Below are 26,701 nucleotides of genomic sequence, written 5' to 3'. Positions count from 1 at the left end.
TAGCACCTACATTACCCACAATACAACATCAAATAGGAACTTTTGGTAACACATCAGCTACTTCGGTTTTCTCTGCTACCAATCGTGGTTTCTCACTGGGAGCAATTGGTGGTGATGCTCACCGACAAGACAGACTGGATGCTACAGCAATGAGACGAGGCGACCAGGTTTAGCCCAATGCAAAGCAAGAGTGAAAAGTGGGACTGCGGCACTGCATTCCACTCTTGGTGAGAAATGGATTGAAGTTTAATAGCAACAACTTATGAGTAGCACCTTTAAAGGGCATGTCCTACAGCACAGAAATCTGCATTCCTCCCTGCTCTCCTGTCGTCTGGATTGACAGCTTCAGTAGAAGAGAACGTCCTCAGTTGACCATGACTCAGCTGCACACATGCATGTCAGTGAAGCAACCGATCAATGATGACTCACCTTTTGTTTGTCCAATAGCTTTATAGTTTTATGCTACTTTATTTTATGTTAACTCTAAATAAGCGCGATTCCACTGCCTCATGTCATTTTCTGTGCAATGAGTCATCATGTAGTGAGGCCACGCACAATATTACATCATTTATCAACTCCAACAGCATGCGGGCTTACAGTTATATAGAACAGCTGTTGATAGGTTGATTACCTAATTTGTTCTGCTGCACGTCTCCACCTGCCGAACCTCCACTGGCCATCAACCAGATTTGATCAGAGTGTGTCATCTGAGCTGAGTTCATGACCCTGCATCCTTCAACACAAGGTGCGACTGCCGTGAACAGACGTTTCTATTGGAGAGCGGACTTTAGGCTGTCAGGACTGGTCAGCTTGGTTTTGGGAAGAGGAGAAGAGTTATATAGAGTTGCTATTTTTGAAAAGCTGGCTTTCCCCTCTAGATTTCCTTTTTTTTTTTTTTTTTTTTTTTTTACTGCTCCAGGTTGTTGTTTTCTCCCTGACCACTGTACTCCTTATCTTACTATCTTAAATCCCACGTCACTTTGAAGTCCCCCTCTCTCTTATCTCCCATGTGTTTCTCTCTCTCCTTCACATCCCTATTTTATGACTAATTTTTATATTTATTTATTTTGGAATTCTGCTGCGATTTTCTTGAACATTTTTGATACTACTTACGTATGGTCGGCCTTTTTCCTGAAATAGCTTTTCACTGTATTCTTAATGTCACTCTGTTCTTACTTATCTATAATAAGGAGTGTACATAATAGTGTTTTATTTGTGGCTGCAGTCACACTGGATTCGGATTGTCAGCCTCACTATAACAGTTTTATCACTGCACCGTGTCAGAGCTGAATGAAGTAACCGCTACTTCACATTTAGAGCGTTTAAGTAGTGAAACACAGGATGACTTTTTATGCATTATCTTTGCCACTGGGTTAGTGCCGACTGTAATTGGTTATCAAAAGTGCCTCTAAAAATCTAAAGCATTCAAAGTTTGTTTTATTTATTTTATTTTTAGACTAAATACTCTCAAATTTGAAAACCTTGAGGCAAAATACAAGTCGGTTGGTCTAAATGTTGTCACTAATGGATTTAATATTCCTATAGTATTCATTTTGGTATGTCATTAATGGATTTTTCTGACAGGATGTTATGCTGGGGCGGGGGACTCGTCTCATTACTTCTGTTCTGAGATGTTAAAATCCTGGCTTCCTGCAACCAATATAAAAAGAATATAAAATGAGATATTCAACATCAAAAATGTATGGAACCGTTTGATAATTCTTTATAAAATGTATAAAATAATGCAATGACTTAAAAACCGAAATAATTACAAGATAACATGCACTTTGGAGATTTAATATTTGAGGGAAAGGCACTTTTGGTGGGTTTTATAACCTGCACCAAAACCACGAACAAAGAAAACCTCCTGTGTCGTCTCGTCCTCCAGCAGCCACACTGCAGCGCTCCTCCAGCAGCGCACCTCACTGTGTTTTCTCAGACTGCAGAGAGAAGAGGACAGGCTCAATTGCACGTCATATATTCCAATGCTTCACTGCCACAATGCCAATGTGGATCAATTGTGTTGGCCTTGTTCTAGCTGAAGAAATCAATTAACAGAGCATTGTTGCAAATTTTCAAACGACTGCATGTAAGTCGTTAAATTAATTAAAGTCCTCATGAAGATTGATGGCTTTTACCATGAGTGCACATAAATAAATAATTAGTCAGTGGCGTAATGAAAACTTAAAGCTAAAAATATTCATTACTGTGGAATCTTGTTTTTCGATGCAACCCCTTCTGATGCAACTGCTCTTGGTTTTATGTATTCAGTATGAGGCCTCCCGGGACGCAGTATGGATTTTGTTACTCGACACTATCAATTCTCCGGCATTGAATTTTATGAGCCAAACACGATGCTGCAGGAGGCACATATTAAAATGCTTGCATGCCTTTTACATCAAATGGGGCCGTCCAGCTGCTTCAATCTCCTTAACCGGCTCCACTCGCTGCTCTTGTGCCAGGACTTCCCCATTTGGATTTCTCCCTCGTCTCATTTCCTTTGCTTCGCTGACAATGACACAGAGCTCCATCCTGTGAGATGGCACCCTGCTGCTCACAGTAAAGCAAACCTTGATTCATACTTCACAGATTGCGCGTGTGCAGTGTTACAAGCCTCCTTTGTGTTTCCAATTTTTGTCCCAACAAAAGCCAGAGACAGACCGAGAGAAGGCCGGAGGATGACATCACCTTGAACCAGATTTTCTCAGTTGAACAAAAAAATCTATCTTTTATATTGTCTGCAGAAATATATTTCTCATCCTCCGTGCCTACTTGTGCGAGTATTGGAAAAAGGTAAAATTCTGCCATCAAATATTAAAGATTCTATCAGGCCACATGACAAACAGTATCACTGTGGCCCAAGCTTCCATCCTCCACTTTCTCTCTCCTCCACCTATGAGAGGTGGTCCTATCTATTGATTGATATTCCTGCATCGTTTTCCTCCTCTTTCCAGAATTTTTACATCTCCCTCTAATATGGTGGCCCTGCAAGCCCCACGCACTGCAACACAAGAATACATATGCGAAAAGGCTGGGTTTGATGCTGGGTAATAATGTAGGGGGGCCATTCAGAGGCAAGTCTGACAAATAATAAGCAAAAAAGAAAAGGATTTTGTCAAAGTATACAAAGCAAGGAGCAAATAATCCGTAATTATATCTATTTACAAAAGGCAACAGACCATAACTCACATTAACTCAAAACATGAAGGTGCAGAAAACATCTTCACCAATTCAGTAACAGATAAATATTGAAAGATAAGGAAAAAAAACACTCCAAATGAACAAAATGCTTTAGGAAACAAGCACCAGTCTGACAACACATGCAGCAAACACACCACTACAACACTAAGCCTGGAGGTATGGAAACAAAATGCATTGATGATATATTGTTCCATAGTTAACATTATGGGGCTTCTTTGGTCACATGATGAGCAAATTAAATAAAAACCTATTAACAACCAGATACGATTTTTTTCTCTTGCCTGAGAATGTGCAGCTATGGGATAGTGAGAGAACTTTTCATTTCATTCACCACCATTGTCATTCTTTTTGAGAAACAAATTAGTATTCAGGTAGTCCTCCTTCAGTTCTCTGAAATCACAATTATAGATAAGATCATGAAATCATTTGCATTATCCCAAATTCTGCTGGTAATAAAATTAACTTATGAATATAAAATGCAGCTATAACCAACATTCACCGTTCTGACACTGTGTGTGTGTGTCATGTTTTAAACCCAGAGTGACCCACTTTCTGAAATCTGGGGCATAATTATCATTGAAATGAACTGAAAAGTAATTTTAAGGAAAAAGTGCTTTTTACTTTCACTACTCAATGTATTTGAAACTTCAATCAATCAAATTGAATCAAATTGTATTTGCATAGCCCATTTTCACAAATCCCCATGTTTCTCATAGGGCTTAAACTAAAAAAACTTAAAAACTGAATAAAAAAAATATGCGTGTCTTATTTGATCCTGTAGAAATGAAATCTCCATTCTTCCAATGAGCTGATTGCTCAGTTGTGTGGCAGTTTTTTGTGATCAGATGCTCTGAAGTCAACCTGTTTCTGAGTAGGTTAGTTGTGCAGTAAAGGTTGCTATGGTAACAATATTTGTCAATGGCGTTTGGAAAGCAGGCTATCGATTTTAGGTTTATTTCAGTTGTATCCTTCTGGTTGCACGTTGGAGATATCATGGCATTGAGGCTTTTGCTTTTGGGTTAGGTCATGTTGTGTCTGCATTGGCAGAACGTTTCTTACACTGAATACATGTTGTTAAAGTGTTTGCTACATTTGTTCTTTTTTTCCCTTGGCTGCGGTGTTTCGAGCTCTCCGGGCTACCACAGCTCCTCTGTGCTTTTCACGCATCCACCAAACTGCCTCCTTTCTATTGCCGCGGTTTGTATGTGCAAACTGCGAGGCAATCCCACTGTAGCCATTTTAAATTAGCCTGTGTTTGCATGTGCACAGCTATTGGCAGCCAGTGTCATTCCTCAGTGTTTGGCACAGTCATACTCAAACACACTTTTCTATAAGTGAGGGCAGTGTGGAGGATCTCAATGATGACTCAAAGTGCGGAGCTGAGTGAATCGATGGTGCTGGGTGCGCTGACGCGTGATGAATTGAATAGTTTATCGGTCAGACGTCTCTAATGGCCCGACATAGGAATGAAAAATAAAAAAAAATTAGTGGAAAGAAAGGCCTTTGTCTGTATCCATCTGCCAAGGCCTTTTGTGGTATTGATTGGCCCGAGGCACTTAAAGCCTGATGTATTGTCAACACTGCAAACTACTGCCCGTCTGACTGCACGGTCACAGACTGACTTCCACTTGGCTTGGGCGTAAAGAACTAGGGTTAGTGTGAGTGGGTGAATTGTTCTCACTACCACACGCACGCATGCACACTTGTGATGTACTGCACAGTTACAGCTGTCATCTTAGCAGCTGTTAATGCACTACAACACTAAAACCTCAGGTTCAGAGTTTGTCGCTGCAGTAAAAAGTGAAGAGTTGCTTGTATAGGGAATGATCCGGGCTCTGCTGACTGTAATTACTTGGAAACCCGGGATGACTTCTTGGCTCTCTGGGAGGCCTCCCGATTCACTTTGAGGCTCTGCATGCGCCCGGCTCATTTAGATGAGTGAGTGAATATTTAAGCTGTGTTTAAGGACACCCTCGGCTCCTGCATGAATTGGTAAAGGGGACAGGGGAGTAGGGGACAGGAATTTATTCATGCATTGTGCACTACAAGGCCGGTTAAGGTAAAACATCTCACGTTTACTTTATATTTAATGACAAAAAAACGCAAATCAAAGGTTTGGGTTTATTTATACACATATTGTGTTATTTAATGGGTTTTTTTAGTTAGTAGACAAAATCCTCTATATGCGTTATGACATTCATCTTTTGAAAGCTTAATTGTTGGAGGTAAAGCATAATATTTACAATAACGGTGACAAGGACAAAACTAATTATGTATTCTCTGGCCATCACTGGGAATCCAAATGATACTGATTTGTACCTGCATGTATCAGAGCACATAAAGGTTACTCACATTATGCATGACTTATTGCACCCAGTTTAAATGATCTCACAATGTATTATTACAAGTGGCATTCTTTCAAATGTCACTAAGTGACACCAATCTTACATCATGCATCGGGCTGTGATGCAGTGTGAAAAAAGATAAATTAGATGCATGTCAAATTCACTGCGTGAGTTGATTAGTATCCGAGACTGTTATCTGGCATCAAGGAAAATATATATAGTCCCTGCACCAAATCCCCCAAATGGTATATTGTTGTGGAGAGTGAATGTTTTTTGTGTCATTGTTTGGAAGGTTCATGCTTATCCATTATCTAAGCAATATTTATTTTGAGTCAATTTATGTAGTATATGTAGTCCACTATTACAAATCACAAATTGTCCTCAAAGCTTTACGACGTGTGCGGCATTTATCTCCTGCTATCCTTAGACCTTTGATTCAGATAAGGTTTAAATGAAACGGAGAAATGAAAGAAACATGTGGGAAAGGATTCAAATAAGATTTAGTCAATGATCAGGATCATAACATCTGATATTTGAATGTGGACAAGTGACCTGTTTATTACCGCTTGTTATCAAATGTGTTTTTCCACCTCAAAAATCTGGCAATGTAGGTTTACACAATCCAACAAGTTCACGGACATTGAACAGTCTTGTGGTTGCATTGAAGTCAGAGCTGTTCAGGACAGTGCTAGAGCAGAAATATATGAACCGTTTGACCTTTCAGTACAAAATGACCTTTTAGTAGGAAAATGTGGCTCGAGAGAGTGCTTGCTTTTTTTTGACTCTGAGGGGCTATACAAGAGTTTGATCATTTGTATTTTTCTTTAAGAGTGCTGAAAAGATTCTGTGTGAATAAATCTGCATGTGAAACACCACACAACAGAGTTTATTTAGAACCCCCCCCCCCCCCCCCCCCCCCCCCCAAGAAATTCCTCATTACCGTTTTAATGACAATATCAAGTTTTACCCTGGAGATTAACTTTTATTATGGATTTAAAGAAAAGTCTGCATTTCTGCTGTCGACAGGCCTGAGGACCCCATCCCAGTAATTTCCCACACTGTCAATTTTGTTGCCACTCAACATGTAATGGTCTGAAGTCATTTAAATGGTCCACTGTCTCCACAGGTCATCTTTGAAGCGACTGTCTCCGAAGAGCGACAGGGCTACATTGCCTTGGACGACATTGTGCTGCTCAATTACCCCTGTTGTAAGTAACCCACTCTGCACCGCTCATAGCCTACATGCTGACCTTTACTAGAGTTTGGGGAAAGTGGTGGGACAGAAGCCGGTCCCTAAAGCTCAACAGTTTACTGGAAGTGATTGAAGACTAAGAGCGTCCCACTGACAGGAAGGGCACATATACCGGCTACCTGTCCGAGTGTTCGAGGCACAGTAACACAGCAGGAGGCTTCTCTCTTGTGCCGGCACAATGGCTGACCTTTTCCTCTGATCGTCATGCTCCCAGCTGAGCACTTTTACAGCTAACGCGATGTTACAGACAAGAAAAGGACAGCTAGTGGTTGTACTTTGATCCTCTCTGGTAGTCTCTTGTTCCTTTGTCATCACTGGGATATCAGAGCCTCAGAGTGCTGGTTATGTTACATTATGCTCGGTTCTGTTACATTTACCATCACAACCCCCACAGTCTTCTTGTACACAGGCTCTTTGCAGATGTTGTACCTGTCATTAAAGACCATTTTCTCACTCTACTGTTTCCAGCATGATCAGCTGTATTCAGCCCCTTAGACTAAAAACTAATTATTCTGCCAGGAAGAAGAGAAAAGCTCCACTGACCCATGATGGCTTCCAGAACAAAATCACACATACTCAGAAAAGCAAATAATCACGTTCATCTGAAAATAGGCTCTTTATTGGCTTTTCATTAAATAGGTTTATCCAGTTCACAGTTTGACCAGTTATTGGGGCATGTGATATGTTGGAGAGTGTTAGATTACAATATACTGGGTCAGTTCTACACTGGCTGTTGAACTAACCATAGTGGTTTTATTTTATTTTATTTTAAACGGCTGGACAAGAATGAGATTATCAGTGTAGTTGTTTTGTATACAATTTAAAAATATATATTTTTGGGGATTAGTGACATTTAGCAGTTAAGTTGCATATTGAATACCCCTCGCCTGACCTTCCCCTTCAGAGTGTGTAGAGACAAACCTTTTGAGGCCTGATTTGGTTTGTCAATTCTTGGCTAGAATAAAAAAATGACGGACCAACATGGCGGTGGAAGAGGACCCACTCCTCATATAGATATTAAAGGAGACACAAAGCAACAAAAAAATGATGCACTCCTGAAAGCATAATAATTAATATATTTGTCAAATATTACTGCATCGATCCACATTGGCCTTCTGTCAGAAAGACAATATTGTTTTGTAGTTGGATACGTGTGGGGAAATATTAATGACTGATATAATATACTGGGTATTTATGAGCTTATGAAATTCAGACTTTTTATTCTGGCTGAAGGAAAAATGTGTCAGGCTGTAGGTTATAAATCCTCAAATCCTCAATTGGAGAAAAAAACATAGGAAATGAGAATTTAGGATTTTTATTTATTTTAACCCATATCACCTCAAAGGTTACCAATTGTCCCCCTGTCCCTTGGTATATGACCCAGGCCTTGCCCTTGTACAGATAGTGGCTCTTGGACCCTTGGAAATGTATTGTAATTTAAAAAATATTATTGAAATTCTAAAAAAATACTAAGACCCTAAATTCAGTAATTTATAAAAGCATCAAATCTTCTTTGGAAAATGTCACACTTGGGCACACCTCTAAGCTCCTGAGATGGCCGTCCCTCTGGCAGGCTCTCCCATGTCAGGAAATGACAGGTGAAACCCTGTTAGAGTGAGTGACGGGTTCTTGGTCACCTTACTGACCAAGGCTCCTCTTGCCTTGTCACTCAGTTGAGCCAGAAAATCAACTCTAAGACAAGTCCTGGTTCCAAATTTCTTCAATATCACATCTTTTAAGGAGATTCTGCTCCTGGGAAAACTGAAAACTGTAGAAATGGTTCTATACCCATGTCCTGATCTCTGCCTCACCACATTGCAGTGTGAATTGTGGGACCTTAAAGTGTATATAAAGGTGGGTGTGTCTTTCTAAACTATGCCCAGTCAATTCAATTTACACATGGACAATCAAAGTCTAGACACATCTCAGGAAAGAAATATACAAACAAAATGCTCTGTGCAAAGGAGATATTTCAGGTTTTTTGTTTTGATAAATTACTCCAAAACTCAGAAATATATATACATACATACATACATAAGGCAAAATTTAGGTAAATGAATACAGGCACAATTATGTATTCGCATCAGCCGGTGTAGCTGCAAGAGCAGTCGCCTTTACCGCCCCTGTAAAACAAACACACACACACACACACACACACACACACACACACACACACACACACACACACACACACACACACACACACACACACACACACACACACACACACACACTCAGACACAATCACTCACTCACACAAAGATGCAAGTAACCATTGGTTACGCTGACATAACTTTCCCCACAGACAACAAGAATAATGGTTTGCCCCCTTAGGAGAGATTCAACCCAAAGCCAACTACTATTCCGTTTGCATTCACACTCACTTGACATTTGTGTTGTTTCCCACTGGAGTCCGTGTCTTTATTCTGAACACGTGTTTCAGTCAAGATCAATCTCTCCTGTAACGAGAACGAGAGGCAGCATTCCTAATTCAAAGAACCAACATCTCAGACAGTCGGAATACATTCGAGATTCAAATTACCTTGCCTCTGTTTATGTGTTGTGGTATTAATTAAGAACAGACAGGCCACACATCCACACTACTGTGCTTTTGCAATCTAATTCTCTCAGGAACTATTAATACTGTTGCTTCACCCTTTTGATGAGTAAAATGTAGATTGTATGCTTCATGTTTATGGCAAAACATAAATTGCTCGGTTTGCATGCTAAGTGTTTATTTGAAATATTTAAAAATCATCCAGTGGAGAAACTGAGTTGACAGGTAAAGATATTTTCACCGGAATGTCGGGTGGAGACATCACAACATTTTGAAAGTTTGAATGTGGGCTAGTCAGCTTTGCATTAAAATAATGTGAGCCAGGAGTTAAGGTAGTATTTATTTAAGATTTCTTACAGTAAATATAAAACTGCCTTTATTTTAACTGTAGCTATTTAGAACTTCAATCATGCTTTTGCTGCTCTTCTTATATTTGCAATTGTGTGAATAATGTTGATAATTTTGATATTGTATCAAGCTAATACTGTTTCAGACACAAGAATACATTTAAATGTGCTGAGAGCGCGGGACTCTGTTTAGTGTTTGGTGGGGTAATGCAATATTACATATTAGTTTAAATGGGCAAGATACTGGACCCCAAAGAGCTGCCCATAGATGCTCTGTATGAATGTGTGTGTGCAAAAATAAGTGAACTGTAAATCACTTTGAGTGGTCATCCAGACTAGTAAAGTGATATATAAATACAGACCATTTAAAATATAATTCCCATTAACTGTGGTCAATAATAAACAAGATAAATACCCTTCACCACCTTATTCAGTTCAACTTTTGTAATAAACACATGAAATGACAGCGAGAACCTTTTTGAATGTCTTGTGCCACTTTTGATGATAGAGTATGTTGCCAACTTTCAAATGAATCTAAATTTAACTTTAAAATTCAAACACAAATGTTTGAAGACAACCAAACGTTATAGTCCAGGTAATTACTTTGAACCTTGACAGTAGCACTTTAGAAAAGGTGCCTAAAAGATATGTCTTTTCTTACAGATACCACCTGATGCTTTATAGCCTTCTTAACAGTAAGGCCACTTCCACAGCAGTGGTTGTCATAGCAGGAGGTGTAAATTATGAAAAACATCAATTGCAGCTGAAGTTCCTTTGAGCTGCTTTAGTTCCAGGGTCCTGGTTTTGTTCACGTTGGCTCACTGTCAGGGATTAGTGGGACTCATGAATAAAATGGAGGCAACACTTATGTTTTTGGTTATGAGAAGTCAAAATAATTACCGTGAAAAATATTTTTAATTGCTTTGAGACACGTGTTGTCATCATATTTTTATTATAATATTTTTGTAATACCACATTTTTTAAGAATAAGACTCATTTTAGTGATAAATTAAAAAAAAGTAGTTCTAATACAAACATATGCTGGCGTTCTGGCTTCCTAATAGCAGTGAAATGCTAAAAAACGAAACCATATGTGAGACGACGTATTAACGAGGAATGCGCATACTTGAAATATAACATCTTTGACTGTGTCGTGCCACTTTCTTACTGATCTGCGGCGTGCTGAAAATGGCGACCATCTGGCAACAGAGCCAGAAATAAGAACAGACGAGCACAGAATCAGACAAGAGGAGAAACAAATGCTCCGTAATGATTACATGACTTTTTAAACGCCTGAATTCAAGTATTTGGGGAAAAACCTTTTAAAATCTAGAGTAACTCTATGTCCCTTTTAATGGAAGTTTTAACGAACAGAAGTGCTACTGTATGTAGAAATTGTTAGATGAGGGGTATGAGCAGTACTTTTCCTCGAATATATGTCTTTATAATCTTAAATGTATGTTTTATAATCTTACATTTCTTGCAATATTATCCCCAGCACCATTAATACGTTTTTCTTTCTTACCTACAATGGCCCTTTTAATGTCATCGCACTGTTGCCTACATTATAATAAACAGGGGCTTTCTGTATATTGGCAGAGACTAGTATGACCGTAGGGGAGTGTGTGCCATTTGATAATACACATGTCACATTGCTTGTGCATTTGTTTATGTCAGCAAACAGCAATTATCAGTGGAGTCATTTGGTAAAATCATCCCTGTTTCGCATTTCAGCGTCAACAATTTCATATTTAATTCATTTATATTATGGAGAATGTAAAATGCTTTTTCTTCATCTGTCATGGAGACCGAATATGGATTTGCTTGTATTCTCGATGGAGTGTAGATTCGGAGGTTCAAACTTTGTCTTGTGATTCTAGGCAACTGTGTCAAACGAATACTGTGTTTGTGTGTGTTTGTGTGTGTGTGTGTGTGGCAGGGTGAACGTTACAGGTTTAGTGGCTTGTGTAGGAGAATGTTTTGGCAGGGTATGTACATGCTGTAAATATACTGTATATTGTATGTTCACATGTTCATATGTTCATACATGACTGCACATATACACTATGCATGCATGCATGCTTGTGAGGGTGTATCTAGCTAGTGAATGTACAGGCACTGAATAAATTAGTATCACATCTGTGTATTTAATATATTAAGACAGTGATGCTCAGCTCCAGATGTGCAGCATGAATCATCGCGTGTGTCCCCCTGTGTCCTCTTCCACAGACAAGGTGCCTCATTTCTCTCGGCTGGGTGATGTGGAGGTGAACGCCGGGCAGAACGCCTCGTTCCAGTGCGTCGCCACAGGCAAAGTTTCCGAGAGTGACCCGTTCCTCCTGGAGGTGAGAATGAGGGTGTTTTTTTTGTGTTTGTTGGCTTTTTATTCATTATCTTCGCTTGAACGGCCAAGCCCACGTCTCAACACCTGTATGACAGAGGAGGGCTGGCAAGCGCAGAATGAAGAAGCAACACAAAGGGGGAATAGACAGGCGTTTTACACGTTTGGCATTTAGCTGACAGTTCTGATGCTGATCCAGGACAGCTCACAGCAGTTACATCGACGGCTGCCGGACATACTCCCATCAAAGTCTCAGTCAAGCTGCTGATAGTATGAGCTTTTTGGACAGTAGCTAATTCCAAAGTTCATGGGAATACTCCTGTCAGCAGATAACATGTACCTCCAAACCTTCAGGTACTAATTACCACCATATTAGTCTCAGCAGTGATACAAGCCCTAGACAAAAAGGTTGTACTAGTAACTGCATTAGTAAGTTTCAAGGGAGAGTCACTGAACACGACCAGGTTTGTCAGAATCAGTTTCTCTGTGTTCTTACTCTTATCACGGCCACGTGTTTGCATGGACGACGTCAAGCACCATGACACTTGTCCCTTGCAAAGATTTAATTAAACCAACAAGATGAGTTATGGGGCTCTAATTCAACAATGTGAGCAGATGGATCTAGTTCATATAGGGCATGTCCAAATCTACTTTTTCTGGTTTAATGGGAGACAAAAAGCTCACAGCACTAGGAGCGGTTTGAAAGAGTTGTAATTACTCTCTTAAAATGATCATGGTGGTGTTTGGGGTGTAACACGCACTAAACCAATCAGAGGGCCATCCCGCATTCTTTTTAAGCCACGTGCACTTGCTCCTGAGCAGTTTATTTATTTATTTATTTAAATATAATTTATCAGGTACACAAGAGAACCTCATCTGTCACGGTGCTTCGGATCAGTCATGTTCAGTCCTGTCATTGTTTTGGCTGATGCCCAGGATGCTTGTTTGTGCACAGAATACAAGTGTGAACGTGACCATCAGCAAGAGGATGCTGAGTGCAGTTCACTTTATGGCCACCAGTGGAGTGAAAGTTCAGTTACTCTTGAGCTGTCTTTATTGACAAACCCATACAGCAAAAAGTTTCCACCATTGTTTTTGATATTCTTATCCAGACGTCAGCAATACAATGCAGTATATTCAAGTGTTGGGTTATTTAATGCCCTCTGTGTTGTATACAATCATGACATGGTTTCCATATTATCTCGTAAACATCAATTACATATTTCAAAGTATATTATGTTATTCACTTTATTGACGTACAGTTCACCATATTTATTATTCAAGCCCCAATTGTAGTTTTGCTATTGAGTTTCTCTTCGGTTTGAAATGACTTCCCGTTCATTTCAGTCATTCATATGCCTGTATGCAATATACCAAAATCAATACAGTGGAATTCTTTGATTCTCAAATGGAGACCGGTTGAGTCTGGTGAAATATTCACATGCAGATGAAATAATCAGGTCATGTTGTACTGCTCACCTCCCGCCACTTGTTAACCTCTCAAATACAATGCATGAATGTTGCCTGAGCCTCATTACATTTCTAACATGTGTCTGATTTATTAGGGTTATTTATTTAATTTGACAGCGGTTTCATAAATCCACATCCACCAATTATTTTGTAGTAATTTCAAATTAGTGCCGGCTGCTTGTGGCTTAGTGCCCTTAACAGGCTAGGTCGCAATTATTAAAATTTGAAGCACCTCTTTTAAATCTGCCCTGTGTCAAGTTTGGATATTTAGGAAACCTAAATCAACGATATATTAATAAGCCCAAAATATTACTGCTGCACTAATAGATAATAATTTGTTTTAGGGATGAAAGTGCAGGAATTACCAATGACTGTTTTTCAGATAAAACTCGTCAGTTGCAGATATGTAAATAAATGTTTGGGATGATATATGGAGATGTCATTAGAACGTCATTAGAACCTTTCCTTTATAAAGGTCACATATTAATTTGGGTTAGGGTTAGATGTTAATTAACCCTTTCCCCTGAGCTGCAATACAGCTTCCAGCATGTCTGGTTTCAGTGAAACATTGTGACAAGGAGTCAGCTATATTTCTATATTTCTTTACCTCAAAACATGTATTCACCATATGAAGTATGTGCTCTTAGATGTTTAAATACTGATACCAGTGAAGGGGTGGCTGAACAGATTATGACTCTAGACTGTAAATAAAACACTCTACATTCATCCATTGAGGTTCTTCAAATATAGGACATAATGGTTTGTTAATAGTTATAGCACTCTTCTGACTGCATCTTTAAATGCAGTTTTATTTGACTTTTCCTCAATCAAACAGTTTTAAATGCTATAAAAATACCAATGGATCAACTATAATTTTCCCATTTGTATCCTCAACATCAGTAACTGCCTTCTCTCTGTTGCGTGTTGCTCCACATAAATGGTCTGTATTTAATAATAATAATAATAATTAGTTTAATTTAAGAGCCAAATCATAACATAAGGTCAAGACCTTAAGTTTATAGAGAAACCCAACAGTTCCCACTGTTAAGGAGTCTGCTAAGCTTTTCCCCTTGATTCTAATACATTTGTCTGGGCTTTTTTAATTTGTAGCAGCCTTATAAAATGTTAGCTAATTGTCGTGAGTTCTAAGTAATAATAATTGCTTGCAGTTTATTCTGTCCTTCCTCAGAACACTTAGATTTTTCATGTGTTTCTCTGAGTATTCTGCTCATATAACTCATAATTTGACCTCTAATGCAGCTGTTCCATCTAAATGAGTTGTTGGCAGAAATTTGGTACATATCAAAAATAAATATAGATTTGTTCCTCCTAAAAATGTCAGAATTTGAGTCCTGCAACAGCAGCCTCTAATATTAGAGATGCGTTCTGCTGACACAAAAATAATCTATTCCAGAATAACAGGAGAAAATTCAGGAGTCTCCATGTATCTATTAGGTTCAGTTCTTAAAAAAAATCTTGTGTTATTCACCAAAAATATCTATCTGTTATATAATCCAGGACACAACTAATGGCACTCAGTAGAGTGCATACCTCCCAGAGGCCCAATAGTCCCTTCACCAAATTTCACAAACTCATCGATATCTGTTCCTTTAATTTGCCATATTTTTAAATCAAGATCCATGAAATGGTAAAATTGTTGGAAAATACTGCATCTCGCAACATTAAAGAATGTGAGGAAAACGTCCTGGATCCACAGCCAAATGTTATGGGTTCTCTATCTCTAAAATAAACTATGTCAGTGTTTTGTCCATATATATTTATTAAATCAAATTGTGAAGATAATGACATTATACTATTCTATAATGGAATAGACTGAATGTCTTACACCCGTAGAATCAGTGGAGTAGGAAGCTGGAAGCTGGAGGCATCTGTCCTTGCCACCTTCCTTGTATCTTAGATGCCTCATTAAACAATAGCTGTGTTCCCTGTAAAAAAAACACTGTGTTGGCTTGTAGCTGTTTTGTGCACTTTGAATCAGCAGCAGTGCAACACCACTGCTATGGCACACAGCTACCTGTACACCACAGGCTGCTGCTATACTGTGATGTCATTACACAGCTTAACAGAGGATGTTGTTAACTTAAAACAAAGGGAATGGTAATAAATAAAAGAACTATGACAATAAGCTTGGTTTATTGTACTGGAGCGGATATTCAGATGTTGTAGATGTTTCTGCAGCGCTGTTTTCCCTCATTGATCTCTTCTCTGCCAGAGAGGAGGTGTGTCATTTTTCATAACTCAGATAAGCTACCGGGAAAATCAACTCCTGTACTGTTTCCCTTGCCTGTAGTTGCCATGGTCACACAGAGAGCCAAGGTGTGTGTGTGTGTGTGTGTGTGTGTGTGTGTGTGTGTGTGTGTGTGTGTGTGTGTGTGTGTGTGTGTGTGTGTGTGTGTGTGTGTGTGTGTGTGTGTGTGTGTACTGTAGCTACCTCTCGCTTAGGTTAGAACATGGGCCTCTTCAAAGATCCCTATGAACTCATAACGACATCACTTCGATCTACTGGCTGAAGCCTCACAAAGACCTAATAGATAATTTTGAAGGAAGTTGCCCTTAAAAGTGGAAAAATACACAGTACCCAAAGATGAAAAATGTATTTTTCTCTCCAAAGACAATATTTCTGGTTACTAAAGTTTATCCACGGACCTGCTGTAAAAAGTTTTATCAAGAATATTGATCCTATTTCTGATAAATAATCTCGTAAGAGCAAGATCATACATTGAATAACCCTAATTCTCCGGGGGGGGGGGGGGGGCGCTGTTTTTGACAACGCAAAAGTCCGAGTCCAAAGCTCTGGGCACCCTTTTCCTATCTATGAAACCTCTGGATTATATCCACATGAGCCAATGTGAGAACACAGCAGGAGATTATCCGGAGGACTCACTGCGAGCGATGTGGCGTGTTGATGACATTTCTAACGTCCAACGAAAGCAACAAAGCTTTTAATTAAAGTTATTCCAATTGTTTATGTAATGAGGACTGTTAAAACCCAACATTAAATGAAGGTTACACACGCTGTTTTCACAACTCTTTTATTCAAGTAGGTGATTGGAAAGGGAAGTACCAGGGACAGAACTGAGTTCTCCTCCTGAAAGCACCAGCAACATGTCTGCGGCTATTCCCAGAGGAGTGCTGAGCCGAGCACTCCTGGAGATCAACACGGTGGTAGAAGCTTTCAGTCTCTCTGTGTGTTCAGTATAACAGATACAGTGAGTTTGTCCACAAGATGGACCCCCCCCCCCCCCCCCTTCCGATTACTAATCAGTGACAACAGCCAAACTGGGGCTCATGAAGCTGACTGAACCCTAAAGGGAATCTACTTTCTGTCAACAGAAACATAAAGGGACATTTTAGTTTTTACACTTCCACATAATTTTACACCAGAGCATCATTTTAGCGGTCATGAAGGGGATTTTTTAATTTTGATTTTCAGTTCGTACATAAAAAAAGTCTGTGTGGAATTGGTTAATATTTACATAACAGCAGTGGCTGAGAATACATTCTTAGTCTTATTTTCTTTGGCTGTTTTGTGGAAATTTGGTCAAAATCAGAGATCAGGAACTCAGAGCTTTATCTACTCTGAAATAATAATTGAAGGGACATATTTGTCATCTCTTCGGCTTGGACACTGCACTTTTTTATTTGAAAACCAGCATAAGCTAGCGTGGGGAGTTTGAAACAAGTGCACATGTACAAGATTCAGGGCCTGAAGAAAAACTTTACTGTTTTGCAACATGAGAAGTGTAGGATATGGTTTACAAGGGACTACAAGTCAGGATGCACAAGCTTCTGCTGCATTACTTTTTTCCAACTGTCTCAACTTTATGGAAGTATGACACTAATAAATCTTTTAAACTTAAAACTTAAAAAAGGCAATTAACCAAATCTGCCTTTGTGTTTGATTTCTCTCGACGTCATGAGTGCACCAACAACTGAGGAGCTCTCTCCCCTCGCTGTCTTGTCAAATTAGCGAGCTGACCCATGTGTCACGTTAAAATCACTGCCGATCGTAGCCGGATCGGCACTGATTAAAACCTGTGTCTACCGCTAACTCATTTGAGTGAATGCAGATTGTATCCATCCCCACTGCAGACAAAAGCCAGATGTTTGTGGGGTTTTTGACCAGTAGAAAAGGGGCTTAAATCTCTGTTCATATCCAAACACTGAAGTGTGTTGACAAAGAGCTGGAATCTCGTTGTCTGACCTTGTGATTAACTTTATAGTTGTTGTTGTTAAAGAAAATGGGAGCCATCATCTGAAGTGAATAATACCATTAATAATTCTTGATGTGGTTAAATAATGCAGTAACTTTGTGACTCAGACTGTCTTTTAATGGTCATGTTTTTGTGGGGAAATTAGTCATTTGAGGGTTTGGAGGATTATTAGGCACGCGTCTCTGCTTTTGTAGCTTCTTGATTGTGATGCCATTAAGTTTACTCAAGCCCCTAAAGTAATTTCTCTAATGCAGCAACTGAAAATAGTTTACATTTTTTCCTAGTTTTAGTATGAGCTAATATTAGTCTTCAAAAATCCATCCCTGAATGTCTCCACTCTTCCTCTGGCCTTGAAGCCCGCACATCTAAGTGCTTTTGAAATGATGGCAACAGGGAGAAGGCGCTTTGCAAATGAGATCTCAGTATACTTGGTGATCCATCCCTTGTGTTTCCGCCTGATTTTATTTCACATCCCCTTCTCCCTTCTCTGAACTGAAGCCTTTGAAGATCATCGGCATGTGAATAAGACATTTTTATTATTTTTTTAAGCAGTTTTCGCCGTTTGGAAATATGTTGACAGGGCAACACACATTCACACTCCCACATAGAGAGATGCAAATAAACAATGCAAGGCTTGTATTTTGTAATTTGACAGTAAACTTCTCTGCCTAAGTCAGCTCTGCGTTTCAACTCCTCCCTCCTTTTCTCATTAAGGTAAAAAACACACACACACACACTTGGTAACAGCAGAACATAGAGATATATCACAAACCATTACTGCTTTCTGTTCCTCCATTTGTTGTTCAGGGCCTGTTTGATCACACTGAGTCTGCTAATTGCTGCTTTCTCTTTCATCTCCTTGGCGCCATGGAGGTCCTCTCTGGACCAGTCTACACTCTTTATTCTATTTAAGTAGTCCACATAAATTGTTAGCATAATGTGTCTTAATCAATTTGCATCATATTTCCACCGCTGTCCTGTGGCCTGTGAGTTGCAGACAACTATCTCAGACACCTTTCAGACCATTAGCATTACTTTATCCTGGAGTCCAAACCTGAATTACTTATTTCAGCGACTCTTAATTACAACATGATGCAGGGCTGGCTAGCAGACAAGAGAGACAGCAGGCTTGGCAAACAGCAGCATGTATTTGCATTAAAGGCCTACAGGTGGATTTTGTTTTAATAAATAAATAAAAATGTGCGAGCTCTACTTTGAATATTTGCTTCAAACCAAAATACAAAGAAGTGTTGTGAACAAAAAATCTAGGAAAGACGTTTTTTTAAAAAGTTCTCTGAGGTTATATGAAAGAGGAGATTATATTGATACCAAAGCTAAATGTAAAATTAGCTCTAATCTGTTGCCATACGCAGCAGTATCTTTCCATTGTTCATCTAATTTCATATTTGTTTCTAAGGTGATAAAAAGCAGTTTTCATGGGTCAGGGTCTAGAAGCATGGTTGTTTTTTTGCTCTGATGATTATAAAGTAGTGTTCTGTTTCTCTCTCTGGACTTCTGCTCTGATATTTAAAACCTCAGTCTTATCTTTGTTCAACTGCAAGACATGATGTGACATACAAAAGTTGATTTGATCAATGCATCAACCTAGTTTGTCAATAGGGCTCATGTCACTGGATCATAATGAAATGTTCAGTGTTCCATCAGCTGCATAGAAATGAATTCCATGTTCATTTTCTTCTCTTATGATGTATTCCTATGGCACCAAATAGAAACAACAAATGTCCCAGAATGGAGCCTTGAGGAACCCCACATGTTATGTTAGTGTTAATCAAGGAATGTTAACTTACAGAGTCTTAGATGCCTTTCGGACCTTTAACAATAACATTTCCAAACGTGAATGACTTGTTGCACCGATTCTTAATTACAAAATGATGCAGAGCTCGCTGCCAGACCAGAGTGACAGCAGTCTTGGCAAACAGGCACATTTATCTGCACTAAAACCCTGCAGGTGGATTTTATTTAAAAAAGGTAAAATCTGATATCTACTTCAAATAGTTACTTCAAACCAAAATACAAAGAAGTGTTGAGAACAAAAAACTAGGAAACAAGCTTTTTTTTAAAAAGTCCTCTGAGTTTATATGAAAGAGGAGAATTTATTGCTACCAAAGCTACAGGTAAAATGAGCTCTCATCTGTCCCCGTAGGCAGCACTACATCTCATTTCATATTTTTTAACAGCATTGCATTTCCCCCCCCCTCTATCCTCCTAAACCAATGCAGACATGCGGACGTCAAACCCACTTACTTGTGAAAAGCACGAGCACGCGACAGCTTACATAATAATCTGCTTATTCTGTGAGGGAGCTGCGTATAGTGTAGCTTGCATCTGGAGTATTGGGAGTGTTGTCTTCTGATTTCCTGTTCCACTGGTTGAGCCAATTGCCAGTGTGCCTGGAGCACTGACACATTAGCATGGCAAGAGATGAGGATATGTCAGCTCGAGCACCTGTGCTGGAAACAACAACCCGGCAGGCCTGTGTCACCAGCCTCGGCGAGAAAAAACACTATTGTTCTCGCTGACATTTATCACGTACTTATTATCTTGCCCTCCCATGTGGCTAATTCCAGCCCTCCTTTGTCTTCCTGTCTGCTTCTCAGCCTGCCACCCATATTTAATCACCTGAATAGACTTCACCTGAATGTGGTCATGCTGGTGTGCTCATTTCTGATGTGCTTATTTCTCTCTCTGTTCTGGTTGTCAGCGGAGAAATGGTGTGGTGCTGGACACGTCTCTGCTGTCACGGCTGAGCCACAAGAGGCTGATGGCGACTTTCCAGGTGGAGGCACAACGTGGGGAGCAGGATCTCTATCGCTGCGTCACCCTGTCCCCCAAAGGTGCTGCCGTCTCCAACTTTGGGGAGCTCATTGTCAGAGGTGAGCTACATTTAGGAAACATTCAGGCCAAAGAACCATTTCAACATTTTGGGAAATATTCTCTTGTGATGTTTCAGAGTGCTTATTTACATAGATATAACATCATGTCTTAGTGGCTAGCTTGTCCATGCAATCAGTAAAGTAAAAAAAATGTATCTGGTCAAACTAAGTTTAACTGACTCTTACTATCTTAATATTATGTATAATTATTATTCAGCTCATTCATATTAATAAAGAAACTCCAGCGTTTCACTTTCTGAATCCATTCATTTGTTCTAACGGGGCTTTGATTGTTATCGACAGACCGGAAGATGCACGTCTTTATACCGTAGTGTCCTGGTATTTAGTTTAGGACATAATCCGACTTTTATTGAAGGAAAGGCAGTAGATCTACCAGCAGCTGCGCCGCCAGCAGCGGACAAACAACAGACTGTGAACAGACAACCGACACACAGCACCACTGGTTCAATAAAAATACAAAAATAAAGGATGCATAAGGAAATCAGTGAAAATTCAAATGAAGTAAAAGAATGATAATACTGATAATATTATTAATAAAGTACATTCAAAAGCTGTAAGGGAGTGCTAAGCTAAAAGGGAATGTTTAAGATTCCTTTGAAAGGTGTTTACAGATTATGATGCCCTTGGCTCCTGTGGCAGGCTGTTCCAGAGGCGCAGACAATAAACACTAACTGCTGTTTCTCTGTATTTCATTATCCTCACCCTGGGAACAACTAAAAGGCCGGTGTCAGAGGACAAAAGTGATCTACAGGGAGCAAATGTTAAAAGCATGTCAGACAAGTATTCAGGCGCTGGTTTATTGAGTGAGTTTAACACCAATAAAAGGATATTTGTATCTATCTGACAGGTTAGATATGTGGACTCATTCTGGTCTTGGTTCATCAACATGCTGCTGCACCATCAATGATCTGTAGCTTGTTTATCTTTCTTAGTAAGACCAGAGGAGAAAGTGTTACAGTAATCAAACATGACAGTGATAAAAGCATGCCTGTTAGCATTATTTCTTATGCGATATAAAGCAGTTTTAGTAAGATGACTGATGAGATTTAAAATTTAAATCAGGGTATAGAAGCAAGGTTTATTTTTGTAAGTAAATGCTCAGTTTCTCTCTCTGGACCTTTACTCTTATATTAATCTGAGTCTTATATTTGCTCAAATGCAATAAATTATGTGACATCCAAAGTTAGATATGATAAATGCATCGAGCCACTTTGTCATTAGGCCAAATGCTACTAGATGATAAGTGAAGCTTTTTCTTTTCTTACGATACTTTCTAATGGTTGTAAATAGAGTAAACACAGGAGCCTTGAGGAACACCACATGTTACGTTTGTGTTAGTCAAGAGCGTTCACCAAGAGAGATGATAAAATGAATCAGCAGGAGACTACAGACTGTTACATGTGCTTATCCTAGCCATGAGTCACTCTGAAAGCAGTCAGCCAATCAGAAGAGAGGCTAACAGAGGACTCAGAACACCCTGAACCAGTGCCAGAGAAAAGTGTGAGAGAGACATAAAACTATACTGGTTGGTTTTTGGCTCTTAAAACAACATATCTATTGTCTTTATTGATAGCAAAACGTTAAATAAAACACTGTATATAAATGTACACTGTAAAACTGTTTCCTGTCAAACAAGCAGCGACTCTGGGCAGATTGAGCCGCTGTAGCTCAAGATCCTGCAGAGAAATACTCAACGAATGATTAAGCTGATGAAAACGTGACACACATTTATTTTGTTCACTTATGGGTTATTTTCTTTGTGGGTTAAACAAAAGAGAGAGGGAGAGAGGAAATAGTTTTGCAACGATCCATCCAAATAAGCTCTTATTCAACGTCATTGAGATCACTTACACTTTGCAGTATTCAAGAGTCTCTCTCGCTCTCGCTCATAGTCCTGATGTAATTAAAAGACCTTTATGACTCTTTGCTCTACCGGAGCAGAAATAATGTTATTGAAACTATAAAACAAAAAAGAGACACCCCATGACAGGAATCCTTGACTTCTCCTTTGCTCATGATGTGGTTGTTTTGTGCTGAAAATGGCAGTTTGATTGTTTTTCATCAGTGTTCAAGGACAGATTTTCATTGTGTTACTGAGTAATACATCTTATAAACAGTGCCAAATACTTTATTCTCATAGGATTATACATTAAATATGTACTGACATTCTTGACATGATCTTTATTGCAGTGCCCCCGACACCGATTGCACCCCCTCAGCTCCTGCGGGCAGGGCCTACCTATCTCATCATCCAGCTCAACACCAACTCCATCGTGGGGGATGGACCAGTCATCCGGCGGGAAATCCAGTATCGCGCCAGCCAGTCGACGCTGACTGAGACTCACGGTGTGGGCTCGCTTACCTATAAGGTTTGGCATTTGGAGCCAGACACAGAGTACCGCATCAGTGTCCTGCTCACTCGGCCTGGGGAGGGGGGCACCGGAGCACCAGGGCCGCCTCTGATCAGCAGGACCAAGTGTGCAGGTGAGTCAGACCGAGCACTGAATCATCCTCCATGGCAGTGAGGCAAATCACAACTTCAGACGCCAACGCAGAGGCAGGGCTGCTCTGGCAGCAGAAATCATCTCAGTGGTTGGGGTAAACCTCGGCAGGCGAGAGTTTAATCGATTTTTTCACATTATGGCCTGGTGAAAAAGGCAGGAGAGGAGAAAACTAACACTGGGAAGTCTACAGTTTAAATTTTATACATACTAAGCTCCACCCCTGCACTAAGAGTTACCTTAGTTACTGAAAATATGTTGGCCTCTGTTGTAAGCATTTATCCCAAAGCAGCCCTGTGCTCAAGTGCTGCCTCAATGTGACGTTAACACTGCTACAGTCTTAGTCGTCACTACCAAAAAATTGTCCTATATTCTTAGAACAATCTCCATTATCCAAGCTGTGGATATGACGGCAACTAACTCGCTTGCCCAGATTTTCCTAAATAAAACAATATCTGGCATGTTTTGTTTAACCACAGAGACACAGATGCCAAAAGTCTGTCAATGAAGGAAGTATAAACTGAGCTAAATGTGTAATCAAAATTACTAAATGATTGTTTTCCAGTTCTTTACTGATTTATGATTTTGTCATTATTCATGAATTTATTTGTCAATTAATTAATTGTTTGTTAACCAGCTGCACTCTTTCAATACATCACACACGACTAATTCAATATCAGAGGAAGTGTCTCAGCCCTAAATAGAAAGTGTAGTAAAACTTTTGATGAGTTATTATGACGCCAGTCAACAGACGCGCAGAACAACAAACAGAAGACCACCTGCTTCCTCCTGCAGTTCACACGTACAGGAAACAATGTTTTCACAGTCTGCTCCTGCTCTGATGCTCCGAGACTCACCTGACGTCTGAGCTGCAGCTGCGAGCTGCATCAAACTGTTTTGACGCAACCACTGAGAACAAAAGGTGTTTGTTGTCATCGCAGCACGTTAGGTGTGTGAAGGGGTCTGTTTATCCTGGGTTTACCTCTAATAAAAACTCATATCTCTATGAAGAATTGCGGCATGCTTTCATCTACAGTCATTTACTTGCAAGACGAGGATTGTGCAAAATCTGTGAAAAGCAACACATGATGTGTGAAGATTCATGGTTGAAGCGCTACATGTGAACCTGGCTGTTGGAGAAAGACTAATTCAGGAGCTCGTGAAGTATTAAGGTTCCTATTTTCTAAGTCATGACGTGTGTGCAGAGGGCAGGGTCTTCCCACTACCTCTCATCTGCATTTTAGCCGCAGTGTGAGTCATCTGGTGGAAAAAGGCCCCCCCATCGCTCTGTCAAGTAGACGGCATGACACCCCTGTCACCTGCACCGCCCTTTGATCCACTCTTGTCAGTGTCTTCCACTCGCCCACCCCCTGTCTACTCCCACTGCTCAGATCGGAAGCTTTATCCCTTGGGAGAAAGCATCAGACAGCAGGAGCCCCGTGACACAAAACTCTGGACGAGTCCATCTTCCTAATGTGTCACAGGAAAGCATTTTAGTTAACAGTGAGACTCCTTCTTTTTTGGACAGTCGTTACTAAATTCGTGCAGAGGACTATAGACCTATAGCGCTGTTGTCAAGGGTTGCTTCAGCAACACAGAGGCCCGGTTCGGATGGCAAACGAACAATGTGAATGCGGACGTGCCACTCCAGTACCATAGCTTTACGGCCTCCTGTGCTTCTCCTGAAAGGTACTCTGTGTAAGACATGATTGCAGCATCCTGCTCTGGTGGAAAGATTTGTTGTTTGTAGGAGTTCCTGCTGAAAATTGGTTGTGTTCACTGTGTAATGCCAGTCCTCTGCAGGCCTAGATATTCTTAAAATAGCTATAAAAAAAAAAGGCTTTGTCAACTCTTCCAAAGATTCTTTTGTAACATCAGAATTTAAGGGTTATGTGCCTGAAAAGTGATTGGACGGCTGAACGGAGGCACGTATGGCTGTGCTTTTCCTCTGTAACACCATGCGTTACACACACACACACACAGAGAGAGAGAGAGAGCAATAATACATCCAACAGCAGCAACACCACACATCGCCACGGAAGTCAGCAGGACATCTGCAGGCACCTGGATGTAAATACTAATTCCATTAGCAGAGTTCTTAAACACATATTTTTGTTGCCAACGCTCCCATGTAGCAACACTAATATCACACTCATTAACTTATTCATCACCATATGATCAAAGAGGATTTATAAAGCCTCACAGTTGCTGCAGCTCTACGGGAGATTAAAAGTCCAAAAAGAGATTAATAGCAACGTTTCAGGTGCGCTCACTTTCATTTTGACCTTGAAATAAAGTGGTTTAGATCATAACTGTTGGTTTGTTTACAACCAGTCTGACTGTCCTGCCTTGTCGGACTTTGTTGTGGCAATGACACCATGTTCCCAGATCTCAGTAGTTACTGCGACTACAATTCCTTCATACCTGCTAAAAAAGAAAATATGGCCAAAGATCCAAACATAAATAATAGTAAACTTGAATCATTCTTACTACATTAAAGTACTACAAAAGTACCACAAAAACCCTTGATATGCTTGGTGCTGTCAAAGGTATTCAGTTGATCCCTGAGTCTGCGTTCTTTAAACAGTGAGGTGGATTTACCTTGCTAGACTTTGAAAAAATTACTATGATTATTTTTCCATCAACATTAGTTAGATTTCCATACATTCCCACGCTCAGAAACCCATTCTGAAGAACAAGTGTCAGCAGTCAAAGCCCCATGTGGTTTCAGTGGTAAGTGTGAGGGTGTTCGCTGATAGTCCATCATAATTCCAGCATCGCTCCTGGCGGGAGGGACAGGCCTCGGTGGCAGCTCACTGAGGCAGCTGTTAAAGATGAGGAGGATGAGAAGAAATGTGCAGACCCATGGGGACGCTCCCTCATTCATCTTTCCCTCTTCCCCGGCTCATCTCTTGTCCGGACTCCCCCTATCCCTCCTTCGCCCCCTCTGCCTCTGGCTAATCCCTCTGATTAGGCTAATCGAGCTGAATGTCAGCGTGGGGCAGGACTGGTGGAGGACTGGAGGGTGGAGAGGACAGGACAGAGCCCGCTGCGGTGCTGCTGTAATGATGAGTAATGGTGTCTGGAGCAGAAACTGAGCACTCAGTCAGCGAGCCTCTGGTGGCTGGCCTGGTTTTAGCTGGATTAGACTGCTATTCGCGGCGGACATTGTTAAAAAAAAAAGAAAAGCAGAAACACACTGACTTATTCTCAAGCACCTTTGACATGACCGGTATGATGCCTTTTTATTGTATGATTGATTGATGCTGTTCTCTGAAAAGGCTTTAGCTCACATCGGTATCAGCAGTGAAAACACAAATCACCCCAACTCTGCCCGTCGAACCCTTTGGGGAAGAGCAAACATGTTTCAAATCAGCAAGGACTTCTAAAACATTTCCTTCTGCGTCTCATCTCTGTCCCCTCTGAACTGATGTCTCCTCTATGACATTGCCTCGTTAATAAACGTAGCAGCTCTGATCTATGTTTAGTGATGCAGCAGGGCCCTAGCTATTTCTTTTCTCTGTCCAGCTCCCCCCA

General features: G+C 40.2%; 1 protein-coding gene across 4 annotated transcripts in view; it reads left to right on the top strand.

The window, feature by feature from the left end:
- ptprua (protein tyrosine phosphatase receptor type Ua) overlaps nucleotides 1–26,701 on the top strand; it is a 195,975-nt gene that overhangs the window by 100,104 nt on the left and 69,170 nt on the right. For all 4 annotated transcript variants that reach the window (XM_034599998.1, XM_034599997.1, XM_034599996.1 and 1 more), the window contains exons 4-7: nucleotides 6,673–6,754; nucleotides 11,932–12,047; nucleotides 20,471–20,642; nucleotides 22,854–23,147. In XM_034599998.1, coding sequence (XP_034455889.1) covers nucleotides 6,673–6,754; nucleotides 11,932–12,047; nucleotides 20,471–20,642; nucleotides 22,854–23,147 — 664 coding nt within the window. The remainder of the gene's footprint in view (nucleotides 1–6,672; nucleotides 6,755–11,931; nucleotides 12,048–20,470; nucleotides 20,643–22,853; nucleotides 23,148–26,701) is intronic.

Source organism: Hippoglossus hippoglossus, chromosome 11 (assembly GCF_009819705.1).
Source record: "Hippoglossus hippoglossus isolate fHipHip1 chromosome 11, fHipHip1.pri, whole genome shotgun sequence".
In the NCBI taxonomy this organism is placed as follows: Eukaryota; Metazoa; Chordata; class Actinopteri; order Pleuronectiformes; family Pleuronectidae; genus Hippoglossus; species Hippoglossus hippoglossus.
Note: the sequence above shows the minus strand (reverse complement) of the source record. Positions and strands in the feature narration are given on the sequence as shown.